Here is a 14,038-nt window from a genome sequence, read left to right on the forward strand (position 1 = left end):
ATCTAATATTCTTAGCGCGGCTACTAGAATTTTAAAGAGAAGCTTATATTACAACGCGCAAAAAATCCCCCTGTTTACCTTGCGGAGGGAAACTCGTTCAGAAGAGTGCTCAGGTATCAACAAAAAATCAAGCTTCAATATCAAGATTAAAATTAACTTTATCGTGATGAACGTTGCTCTCTTGTAGCACAGTTCGACAATTATGTTCTAGTTGCTCTAAAGCTAGCTGTTCTAGTTGTTCCAGTTGTTTCGGTTCTAGTTGTACTAATTCTAGTTATTTCAGTTTTTCAAGTTCTAGTTGTACTAATTCTAGTTGTTCCAGTTTTTCCAATTCTAGTTATTCTAATTGTACTATTTAGTTTAATTCTAGTTATTCTGGTTGTTCCAGTTTTTCAGTTCTAGTTACTCTAATTCTCCTAGTTGTTCGAATTCTAGTCATTCCAGCTGTTCTACAAGTTGTTCCAGTTCTAGTTACTCTAGTTCTCCTAGTTGCTCTAATTCCAGTCATTCCAACTGTTCTACAAATTACTCCAGTCCTTTTAAAAGCTGCCCCAGTTCTAATTACCCAGTTGTCCTAGTTATAACTTCACTTAAAACCGTACCGTTTCTAAATCGAACGTTTCTAACGACTGTCACTCAAAGATCCAACTACACAAGACCCAACCATACAAAGCTGCAAATCATATGAATCTTCGAATTCCGAAGAATAACTAACAATCCCGACATCGCGTTGTTATACGCGGAGGATCGAATTTAATTACCGAGCAGAAAAGTGAACCGTGAACTGCGAACTTCCGAGAAAAGTCGGAAATACGGCCGACACGGAACAACGTTCCGAAAACAGAGTCGATCGTAAAGTCTACGTCGCTATCGCGGACGTGGGACTCTTCGGTGTTGTTTCCCCTGCAAACGTGGACGTGAGCACCGTTCTAATTAAACGCGATTTCCCGTGCGTTGGCTTTCAACCACGTCGTCCCGGTCTAAGAGTTGCTTTGGCGCCGCGTAATACCTGACCCGCGCGCGTCTCGTGAAACTGCTCCCTTTGTTCCGTTTCGGACATGGAAACAATGACTCGGCAACGCTCGCCGGAGCAACATTTCTTCCGGGAGAAGAAAAGATCGAGGGAAAGGGTCCGTGCGTATAATCATTTGTTTTCTGTGAATAATGTCTTCGGTATTCATCGAGTACCTGGATTAGCGAACACTGAACCAGGATTCCTTGATGTTTCTTTCTATTAATTATTTCACGAGGCATTGGTAGTTTGAAATTTTAGGAAACATAAATCTCAAGAGAATAACGTTAATGTCTTTGGTGTTTCAAGCATCTGGATTAGGAAATAGACTCTTTAATGTTATATTTAAATAATTATTTAACGAGATTGAACTAAGATTCTTTGAGAACACAATTCTGAACAGAATATAATTCGTACCGTCATTCAAAGATTACAGTATTTAAAGGTAATATTCATTGCTCTCTGGAATTCCCCTGTATTAACGTCTCCTTACATCTCTTGACCTAGGAAATGATCAAGAGTAAAACATCTCTGAGTAAAATAGTCATAATTCAAGTGATGGAATGCAGAAATCAAAGAGAACATTTATTTCCCACGGAACATTTACATCTGTAACGAACGTATCAGCGGTATAACAACTCTCGAAGACGTGGCTTGAAAATAAAATCTCAATGCACCGTATCAAAGGCGTCGGAAACATTTGAGAACCCAATTTGGGTCACTCAGCGTCCGCACAATCGCATAAATAACCACGCACGGCTATGGCCGAGTAAAAATGTGCCAGTATCCGCCGCGAGGGGGTTAATGGACTGGCTCTATTTGCGTAATGAACGCTCGCCGGGGAAATATTTTGCAACGGGGCCGCTTTATAGGGTCCCGACGACGGCGAACACTTTGCGGCGGAAGCTAATCGGTCGCGTGTCTTCGACCGAGGGGACGTCCGGTTGCGCCAACCCCCTACTTAATCGAACTTCTTTCGTGAATATGGAAATTCTTCGGTCGCAGCTGATTTGCATCGCGGCCAGCCCGAGCTACGCGGGAACGGAATGGGCGCTCGTAAATCGGCCGGGGAGAACTTTTGATTCGGGAACTTTTTCGAGAGTCCGAGCTGCTGACCTTGAGAGACAGTCTCTCCGAAGAGACTATCAATTTTTCCTATCAGGAATCTCTGTGAAATGAACGTCCTCGGAATAAATCAGGAGTCGATGTAACGTTCCGGTAAAAATTGAAGTTATTCGTCGTTCTCGGAGAATCATTATATACCTATATCCAGATATCATCAAAGTAGTATATAGCAATAGATCAAAGATATCTAATGATTCTTTATGATGTTTATACCGAATTTGACGTGTAGAGTATAACAGCGTATAGAATATTCACAGTATAACATAGAATATTTATAAGATATTTACAATGTACAGAATGTAAAATATCCGACACGTAACAAACATGACACCCAAACCACCGACAACACAGAGAATCATCACCAAAGGTTAACCCTTTGCTGACGAATTAGAATTAGGAAATTTAATATTTAATATTGAACTAAGTGTAAGCTTTGTTTCTCAATTTACCTGTGATTTCTCTTTGCATTCATTTAAAAAAACCCATCGTCTTTGTCCAGTTAGAAAATATTAAGTATTGCTAACGAAATACCTCCGAGTGCAAAGGGTTAAACACTGAATGCTTAAATCGTGAAGAATAAGGAAACTCTACTGATTTCTTGCTGTCCCAACAGTTAAATCATTTGTTCCCAACTTGGTATTCCAAGCATGGAAGTTTGATCTCGGCAGAATGCCGATATTCGTCCGCAAAGGGTTAACCCTTTGCGGTCCAAAGTGCTCTTGGTTTCTAACTTTGAGTTTCACGTCGACGTTAGTTCGTTCAATTACAGCTTAATACGACGGTCTACTTGTTTATTCAAGAATATTTGCGAGTCACTGAAATGTTACCTTTAAATGGTACAATTGTACTACAAACAAATATAGAAAAAATTGTTAAAACAGGTAGAGGTTGCAATAAAATATGTCGAGTCTGACTCGACATTCGTCCGCAAAGGTTTAACCCAAAAATCAGATGTGTAAAGTGAACCGAGTCATAAACCGTCGGCACAACGGCGAGCGCGTAATGGAGGAGGCAAACAATGTTCCCGAAATTACTAAACACCGTCGAACGTGAATTTACAGAATCGTCGGCTCCGCGGCATAATGGCAACTTCCCGTTAAACGTGGACAAAGCGAATCGGTTCGCGCGCCAAGCCGCCCAATAATTCAGATATCGATTCGCGCGCGGGGCGATACCGTGAAATGCTGCGAAATCGGCGGGGCTTAATATTTCAGTATTCGAACGGGGGAGGGGAATCAATTGACGAAACCGTGCCGCCCGTGGAACGGAAGTCGAAGATCGGGCCAGGCAGCGTGGAAACCGCGCCATACGGAATCACGGAATCCAATTTAAATAATACTCGCCTTTCTTCCTCCCTTCTTTGCCTCCGATGTCCTCCTGGGAAACCAGCCGACTGGTTGCGCATCCTCCTCCCCCTTTCTCGTTCATTGGCCCGAGAGGAGCTTAAAAAATAATCTGTCCAAGGAAATTTCGAAGACACCTCGACGTGCCGTTCGTTCCACGCTGCTGAGTTGGATTCAATGTTTCGGTGCTTGCTCTGGCGTGTTAATTGTCGGTTATTTATTGAGAGACGCGATAAAGTTCTGCTTGATAATCGCCTTGCTGAACAATGATATTGGTTCTGGAACAATGATATTGGTTTACTTAGATTTTTATACGTAGATCTGGTAGATAGTTGGAGTGGCTATACTAGTAAGAAAACAATGAGACAATGACGATGGCAATACAAAACTTTGAAAAACTTTGAAGAAAGAACAAAATCCTCTGCTAATTGCAATCGGAGCTAAATACAGAGGAAGTTCTAAGAAGTTTTGAGAAGTTTTGCATTGCCATTGTCATTGTCTCATTGTATTCTTACTAGTATTATGATTATTGTAGTTGATATTAGAGTTGGTACAGTAGTAAGCTAGAGAATGTTCAACACTAGAGCTACCGAGGATTTAATACGACTGACATGTAATCCCTATAGAAATTGTAACAGATTATTTTCAGTTTCTTCGGGTATTTACAGTATTCGAGTGAAACTATTTTTCAAGCTCATTTCGAATATTCGATATTTTTAAGATATCAATCATTGCGAGAAAAATCGAAACCAGTTGTTCCAGCATTAAGAAACTTTCAGAACTGATATCTAAGAGACGATTCATTAACTATTTGCTACGATTTACACAGAGAATATTTTAAATTAGATCAAACGTCTTTATGTCCATTTTTCCAAAAAATTTCAGTGACATCCTTGATAGTTCCTTGACTATTAAATAATCCTATCATGTCGACACGTCGAACAACATGTAATAACGCGATCGATTCGGTTAACCGTGCATCTGTTGCACACCGATCTTCCTTATTTATCAGACGTTCGCGAGTAAAACTCGTACGGCCGATTTCTCGTGCGTTCAGTTTCCCCGGGTAGATTCGCCGCGCAAAACCTACATCGTAGAATAGCCGTGATTCCCGTGACGCGCCGCTTTCAGATTTCACCGATCTATCCGACGTTACAGGCTCTCCGTTTCGAGTGGCTGACAGCCGGATCAATCGCGTGGCCCCGATACACGAGATCGATCGGTTTTTCGCAGATTTCCCCGGCCCCGTGGCCGTCCGTTTACGTTTTAAACGGGGAGCGCTCGGTCGCGTCCCGCGAAATCTGTCGCTTTCAATATTCCTTAGTAATATACTGCTGCATATAAATCGAAAACTTAAAGGGAGCCGCGTAAATATTGTAAAAGATTGATCGCGGTCGTTTCGGACGGCGCGGCGGACCCCGAGGAGCACGCGCGCCGCGATCGGGAATATTTTATCACTTACGGTAATCGCGGACGCTGTGCTCTATTATCTTACGATTAACGTTTTCTTCTTTCTTTACCGGTATCTGCGTTTTTCGGGCGAGACGATTTGCAGATGGAACTGTTTGCTCAGAAATATTTCAGTTAATACAGGCTTCAGTTTGTAGTTGGAGTGAGATACTGAGTTTTTATTAATTCTTATTAATTATCAGTGAGAGTTAGGTGAAATTCTAGGTAAACTGAACGTTTTGAAACTGAAATGTTGAAACTTTTGGAATGTGGAACTTCGAAGTTGAGATAGTTGTGCAATGATGAACATAAATAAATTTCGGTGCAATGTTTTATTATAAAACGTGTTGAAAGTAATCTATCCTTCGCGTGAGATTTAACAGACATCCAGTACGGTGTTGGCGTTGAGTATATTTAAAGTTGAACGATTAATTAAAACAAAGATTATTATTCACGTGTAACGATAAGTAAGACATTTTTCGACAAAAGTTTCTATGGCGCCGTCGTGAAAGGTTCTGCCCGCGGTCTCGAACCCCGTCGTGTGACTGATAGGAGTATTAAGAGGCTTCGGGTAAATTGGCTACGTTGAATCCCGAAGTGACTTCGCCGCGTCATCGTCGCCTGTATTAGGAACATTAATCAGTGGCTGCCCTGTTTCGAGTGTCACGAAATCCCTTGAGACCGGCTCGTACGTAAGTAAAAGGGTCGAGGGTCAATCCCTATCAATTCTCGATCGGCTCTGTCACAGACAAACTATATCGCTAATTTCATTCTCAGGAAATTAATCGAGTTTTTTCTGTTGCTCGCAAGAAAAGTGCATTACACTTCACTATTAGCATCGATGGTAAGCGTAGATTAGAGCGATGCTGTTATTAAATGTTTCTCGGGTAATATTTTTACTCGGTAAAGAGGTTTACAATGTCTGACCACATACTGACTTAATCTACTTACTAAAATATTTGTAGACTATGACTAGAGTATTTCTAGATTAATTATAATCCTTGAAAACTTGATAAATTTCTTCGTTACAGCGAGTCGTTGTCTGATCACACGCTGGTATAATCTACTAGCAAAATGTTTAACACATCACCTTTAACTTCACGCTTCACGAAGATAAGGAGGATATTAATTACAGTGCTTTGAAATGTACCGTATGCGTTGAGCTGAGGTGAAGCTGTTGTCTGATCAGATACTGGGCCGTTCTACTTGGAACATATTCACTGTTACGTGTTATTCTCTTTATCTTCGTAACAGGAGAAGATAGGGATATTACTATTAATTAAAACCTCTTTGAAAGATTCATATCCATCTCCAAGCCACTCTCGATTCACTGTCTGCCCATACACCGACTTAGTCTACTAAGAACATGTTCGGATAAAGCTTTATCCTCGCTACAAGGGAACACCGCAGCGCAAATATTAATCACACTATTTCAAAGTCTAACACTCTGCATCGGAATACCTCAGAAGTGTCGTCTGATCACGCACTGGGCCGATCCACTTAACACATGCATTGTTCTGCGAACAATTACCGTTAGCTCCCTAATACAAGGAAATTGGAACAGCAATATTAATTATAATCCGTCGAAGTTTAACGCAATCTACCAAGCTGCAGCCAAGTTGCGGTCTGATCGTATGCTGAGCTGATCTACTTACACGATGCACGGTTCTATAAGTTATTATCTTTATCCCCGGTAATGGTGGGGCCATTATTACGCGTCGAAGTTCACCGGGGAATAGCAAAGTTACAGGTGAGACGTTGTCTGATCATATACAGACTTAATCTACTTTCGGCGTGTTTGGTCGTGCGTGTTATCTTTCTCTCCGTAAACGGCCGGAGAACGTTGAACAGCGGAATTAATCAGCTCCCCTCAAAGTTTAATGGACTGCGCCAAGTTACAGCCGAGGCGTAGCCCGATCACACGCCCCTCTAATCTACTTAGCGGGTATTTGGTTTTGCATATTCTATTAACAGAATCGTCTGATAATTGATAAGCCGGGCCCGTTAAGACGGGGATATATCTTCCACGAGGACAGTCCTATTTCACTAACCGAACTGTCTGGCCAACACCGGGCTATTCTACTTGTCACGCCGTCCGACTAGTGACAGATGCATTCAATTAGCTACCACCTGACAGCACACCAATTTATTCTACTTAAGGGACATGGCTCGAGTCTGTACAAGTGTCTTCCGTCATTTATATTATTCCACCATTAACCCCTCTGTAATGTCGCACGACCATTTCGAATTGAACTTAGGTAAAAAGATTGTTCCTGTTGAAAGATAAATCTTAGAAAATATTAAGAGATAGTATCGAATAAATTGCACTGTCCTTGAAAATTATTTTTTTTCCTAATTAATTCATTTAGTATTAATTTCTCCTGATCCGTCTACAAGGAATATAATAGAAAATGGTTCACTGCTGTTTAAAGTTGAACGGAAGAGGCGCAAAGGGGTTGAAGGTTGAAAATTCTCGGTATTATCGATGAGTTACGATGACACGGCGCCTTATCCGTGTTCCCAACGATCCATATTGGTCACACGGGAGAGGAAATCGCTGAATTATACGAAGTTCCCTGCGAGGAAGGTTGAAACCATAGAAAAAACGGTCGCCCGCCCCTTCGCCCGTCGATTCCCTCGTATATCGTTATGTTTCCCCGTAACCGGTGTCGTCGATAAAGTCGAAACTGTCGTTTACCCTGGTTACTGTCTCTACTCGGTGAACACAGCTCGCTGGAGCGGTTCTTTGCCTGCGAATAGTATGACAGTTGTCGGGGATCTCGTGTGGGCGGCGAATCGAGATCATAGATCTCCTTGTAACAGGGCAGTTAAGTCTGCGACGGTGTCCCTTCGCCGTCGTACCTTCGTGTGTCACCGGGGAAACAGGGTCTGGGGAACGGTCTCGGGACTGGAACAACTGAATGATTATTCCAGAGGAATTCTGGACAGTGAAAAATCTTCCGGTTCGTTTGCCCAGAAATTTTTGGTTGGCTCAGTTCGCGTGAAATATCGCTGGAAGAGAATTTCTATAGATCTTTCAGTGGAGGAATAAATAAAACAGCTTGTCTCTTGATCGTATTATTAATATCAAAATTATAAATTATAGATCATTACAGTTACAATAAAGTACCTAACAAAACTACAGCTACAAATTACAGACATCAAACTTCAATTATAATAAACCACAGACACCAACACCACGACCACAATAATATACCGACGTCAAACTTCAATTATAATAAACCACAGACACCAAAACCACGACCACAATAATATACCGACGTCAAACTTCAATTATAATAAACCACAGACACCAAAACCACGATTACAATAATATACAGACTCAAGAATTACTTACAATAAACCACAGATACCGAAAACCAAGAGTTCCCCATATAAACCATACATCTCGTTGCCAGGTAAACAAACGACTGTCCCTAGCGCAGCAATCACAGCTGAATCTCACAAACCACGCATCTCGATTCATCGCTACCAATTACCGCAACAACAGCAGCACCTAACATCCCAGCGTCCCCCTCGCTGCTCTTTTTACCACCCCCGAATACATATTTAATTAACTGCGCACGCGGATTACCCGCGGAATCCTCGGCTCCTCGGCGAGGTTTTGCCGCGCGCCAGACAAGCGGGCTCGCGCGGATAAAAACAGGCGAACGGGAGGCGGTGTATCATCGCGCGGCGAGCTGGAATTCCACGGGAACGAATGAGGATCGCGATTATACGGGGGTTCGTTTGAAAGCGACAGGCCAACAGGTAAACGGTGCGTGGCGAATCGCGTGGCCGGGATAAAAAGATTAATTCAGCGGAGATACCGGGCCCGCCGTTCCGCCGGGACACGCGATACGCGTCTATCCGTATGTAAACCGGCGGATGGAACGGGAGCAGCGGATGAGAAAAGAGGGAAAACGAGAGAGCGGCCGGGATATTTGCATTGCGGTCGACTTGAGAATCGGGACCGCCCTCTTCCACTGAACCCCGACGGCGTCTACGAAACGTCGAAAGCGGAACGCGCTGCGACACTGTGTTATTTAACCCCTTGCCGTATTATTTACCTTTGCCACTAAGCTCGTGCAAAATGTTTCTATCGACAGTTCAGAAGAAGCCCAAAGAAATTGTCCACTGCAATTTATGTACAAATTTTATTTCAAGATAATATATTGATAATAACAAAATATTAAATAATACTATAATGAATGTCTGACGAAATTGAAAATAATCTATTGTTACAATTTTTATGGGAATTGCATATTAATCGTATTAAATCCTCGGTAGTTCTAGTGTTAAATGAAGCATTATTGTTCTTTTTAGCAATTTGCATGGTTTGTGCTAAATCTAGACGTGGAAAGTAGAATGTTTTCTTTTTTAATGCATTGTTAATGATGAATAGTTCTAATTGTATCTACGAAATTCAATCGTAAGGCAAGGGGTTAATACGATGCACCCTTTATGGACGAAGATTTTTGAATTATAGGAAATCTTTGGTAGATGAAGAATTATATGTGAATTGATTAAGTAATGGGAAGAAGAAACTGCTGATCTCTTAGCGTTCGAGGAATTGAATTAATTAAATCGATCTGATATATAATATTCATTCGATATATTTAATATTATTGCTGACTCGTTTACCATCAGTCTCAACGCCATTCTTTCACGAGTCTATTTCGTATGGACGACCACGTACCAATACATTCCTATCTGTGTCCCATTTGTCACCGACCGTGTCGCCTTCGCCGGAAGATACCAGGTTCTCGATAATTTGATGGCTTCCGGTCCGACGTATTGTCCCGTGTTTCACCCCGTGACGGAGGGTAGTCACCGTTATATAATATTCGAAGGATAGTTACGTCATTCCATAACTCACATTTGATAAGAATATAAATTCAACGAAAAAGCTACGCTGTCTGCTCTACTTCGAAGACCAATGCCGCCATTGTTCCAACATCCATCTTCAATATTTTCCGTGAATATTTAGTAAATAATTTCTCTATTTAAACAAGTACACAATCTCCTGTTTTTCTAGTAGCTGAACATTCAACGTATAATTTACCGTAGAAAAGATTTCTAGTGTTCCAAACAAATTAACGCGTTAAATGCCATGGGGTCATCGGTGATCCAACCAAATCGAATTACTATAATTCACTTAATGAAACGATGATTGAAAACATTTCTATATTATAAATAATTCTATCTAATACGACGTCGTTCAGCTAGATGAACGAGCAATAATAACAATGCAGTTCCATCAAATGATTTAACCCTTTGGTCCGAAGTGCTCTTGGTTTCTCACTTTGAGGTTCGACGTTAGTTCATTCGATTACAGCTTAATACGACGCTCTATTTATTTATTCAAGAATATTTGGGAGTCATTGAAATGTCACCTTTAAATGGTACAATTGTACTACAAATAAATATAGAAAAATTATTAATTAATTAGAATGTCGAGTCTGTCTCGACATCGGACTGCTAAGTGTTAATATTCTATTCTTTTCATTTCGAGCATTTTATACTATGAAATCGTGTGGCATTCGACGCGTTAACGAACGGTTAATCAGATGTTATTCATGAAACATAGATACAGAACCGTGTATGCAAAGAGGAAAGGATTGATATTACATGGAAATTGACCGAGAGAAAATGCAGAAGCTTTAACACGATGCGCCGGGGTTTCGATACTAATCCGATTTCTTCCGGTCGGCGTCGATCGTCCTCGTTAGTGGGACACTTCCGCGGAGGATCCCGCGAGATGGTTTAATTATACGATGTAAATTAGTCAGTCGAAGTTTCGAGCGGGTCCCTCGTTTTACGACTGTTAGTTATAAATGCATTTGTCGGGGTGCAATTGAATGTGAATTCGCGTAATTACGCTCTTATCTCGGCTGACGAAGATTCTACCCTCGCGTGACGGGGACGGTTTAACAAGTTAAACGACGGGGGTTGAAACGCGGGGAGTCCTTCTAATTCCGGGGAATATTTTCAAGAGAAACGCGGAATTATAGTTAAACGAAAGACGCTTTCGTTGAATATCATTAGCACCGTGTACAGTCGGCTTCCAGAGATATCGCGAATCGAGAAATGTGGGATAACGTTTAAACGGAAGACATTCTCGTTAGGTACGATGAGTATCGTATAAAGCCAGTCTCCAGAGAGATACCGTGAAACAAGAAACATGGAATCATGTTTAAACGAAAGATATTTATGCGACGTATCTTTCGTGTCGTGTAAGGATATCCTCGAACAATAAACGTCGAATAATATTTAAACGAAAGACAGTCTCGTTGAATATGATGAGTATCATATGAAGATGATTTCTGGAGAGACGTCGTGAATCAAGGAACGTGAAATAATATTTAAACGAAAGATATTTATGACGTGTTATTCATATCGTATAAGGATGACTTGTAAAAGGATATCCTCGAAGAATAAACGTGAAATAATATTTAAACGAAAGACACTTTCGTTGAATATGACGAGTATCATATAAAGATGATTTCTAGAAAGATATCATGCATCAAGGAACATGAAATAATATTTAAACGAATTGTTTAGGTCAAATATAATTCGTATCGTCTAAGAATGACTTGTAAAAGAATATCTTCGATCGATTAATATTGAAAAAAAATATGTTCTCGTTGAATATGATTAGTATTACATAAATATGGATGATAGAGGGTCGTGTGCATAGAGCAAGCATATTTTACGAGGATTACTTTTCATTGCAGCGCCGGAGTTGACAATAACCGACGATTCCGGGCGGGTAGTGCCTAAAGAAAGGCACCTAAAGGCTGGAAGTGCTCTCAAGCTCAGGTGCGAGGCTAGGGACGTCCTTGAATCTCTGAAGGAGACCGTTATTTGGACCAGAGGGGATGAAACGCTCACCGACGACGTTAGGTAAGTCTGTCTGATGTTATTCTTGTAACTCCGGCGTTCTGCGAGTTCAACTCGTCGGGCCGAATGGAACTTCCAATTCGAACGTCTTCGAATTAAACAGTTTGGACAGTCTGAGATTAAAGACTTTACGTGAGAGATTGAATTGCATTCTTCAAATACTGAACCCTTCAACTCTGACTTCTAGTAAAATCTCATTCTACTTAATTATTCCCTCTGTATATCATTCCTGAAAATTGTCTGAATATCTAAACATGATTTAACGTTCGATTCAACGTTCAACTTTATTAAACCTTTGCACTCGGAAGTTCTTCAGTAGAAATATTTGAACATTTCCTGATGAGACGAAGACGACATTGTTTGAAACTAATTTAATAATTCACAGATAAATTAAGCAAAGCTATTTTATTTAAATATTTCACATTGCGATACGAAGTTTCATTTAAAATACTAAATACTCAACTTCATAATTTTGCTGTATCAATTCAAGTGGTGACTGAGAGTCACCTTTCGAGTGCAAAGGGTTAATGTATCTCATCGATGAACAGATATACTCATCGACTTTGTCATAATTTATTCATTTAAAGCATTTACTTTACTAATAACTTTGTACACTTCACTATCAAATACAGTTGTAATCACTGCTAATAAGAACGTTCTCCATTCGCAATACCCCAAAATTAAGTGCAGTCTACGGAACAATTCGTAGCTGCGTCTACCAATTAGCTTTCCATCGATAATCAAACTTGTCACCGTTAACACCTGCGCCTCAAATCCCGGAAAGAACTATCGATCCCTCTCGCACGGTCGCTAAAGAGTGAAACATAAAATCCTTGTAATCCAGCCTCCACCCCCAAGTCAATTCGAACTTCTCGAGCTGACGGTTCCTGCGAGCCACGGAATTCAACGCGGGCCATCAGCCGGAAACAATTTCGCGGGGAACCATAGCGCCATCCTGCGCTCGACGTTAATGAAATTATCAGGTACGCGGGCTGCAAACCGACCGCGAAAACATCTCGGGACTCACTGGAGACCCGTATCCGCGAAACGAGTCGAGACTTCTCCCTCGAATTCGCCTTCGGACTCTCCGGGAACCGTGGATTTCAACGGAACAAAGAATTGCCATGATAGAAGATTGAAGTTGCCGCTAATTAACGAGACTACAGTATAATAATTCCTCTTCAGTGATGAATTAACGTACCGATTTACATCTAAACGACATAATCTTCATTCTGATCATCTAGTGATACACTGAGAGACGGAAGTAGTTCGTGCAGAATTTCTTTTAAAAATTGAAGAGTTTATTAAGATTAGTTACTTTGCTTCGAATTTAACAATCATTGAATTATTTGAACCTAATTTCATAGGACAGTCATATTGAATTAATATCATAGTAGATGCTATAGATTAATATAATTAATTATAAATAGATGAATATATATAATTATAAAATTAATCATAGATTAATAGAATAGTATAATAGAATAATATAATAAAATCCTAACATTAGATCTACGGAACCCGTCAATTTTGAAATTGGATACTTTACATTACTTCGTCTCAATTTAAGTCGATTTCGATTTCAATTATACGAATTCAGAAACTTCCGGTCGATATCAACAAACCTTCTAGTAACACGTATAATAGAGTATAAATAAGATATAGAATAAACATCCGTGAATCTAGCATTAACGCAGAAAACTGCAATTCCTTCCCAAAGAATCCTCGTAGATTGTACCCATCAACAATACGAAACCTCTGTTATTCGATCAACTTCAAGTGGCAGTGCACAATAGAGACTGAACTGAAAGCTAGAACAAAGGTCGCCCCCGAGTGGCTGCGTCACTGTCAGTTTTCCCAGGATTAACTGCATCCTCGCGAGACGTTCACAGCAGGGTGTCTGTTTTCCAGCGAGAACCGGACGACGGAGGTCTCGGTCGGCAAGGAGGTCCTCGTGATCGTCAGCACCTTGATCGTGGAGAGAGCCAGCCCGAGGCACGCCGGGAATTACAGCTGCGTGGTGCCCGGCAAAGCCAACACCACCATCGCGGTGCACGTGCTCAACGGTGAGTTTTTCGAATAATTTGCGCTCTTTTTCGCGCCGGCCGCCGACGCGGCGAGTGTTTACGATGCTCGCGAGAAAGATTGATGTACGTTCGCTCTCCGGCGATGAGGTTTTCAAGGTGCGCCGATGATTCGCAGCTTT

At 41.1% G+C, this 14,038-nt stretch overlaps 1 protein-coding gene across 4 annotated transcripts in view; it reads left to right on the forward strand.

Annotated features, from left to right (window-relative positions):
* The window catches only part of LOC116429918 (uncharacterized), a 383,306-nt gene that overhangs the window by 338,132 nt on the left and 31,136 nt on the right, over nt 1–14,038 (forward strand). For all 4 annotated transcript variants that reach the window (XM_076374295.1, XM_031983448.2, XM_031983449.2 and 1 more), the window contains 2 exons: nt 11,667–11,835; nt 13,744–13,898. In XM_076374295.1, the coding sequence (XP_076230410.1) occupies nt 11,667–11,835; nt 13,744–13,898 (324 nt within the window). The remainder of the gene's footprint in view (nt 1–11,666; nt 11,836–13,743; nt 13,899–14,038) is intronic.

Source organism: Nomia melanderi, chromosome 2 (assembly GCF_051020985.1).
Source record: "Nomia melanderi isolate GNS246 chromosome 2, iyNomMela1, whole genome shotgun sequence".
NCBI lineage: Eukaryota > Metazoa > Arthropoda > Insecta > Hymenoptera > Halictidae > Nomia > Nomia melanderi.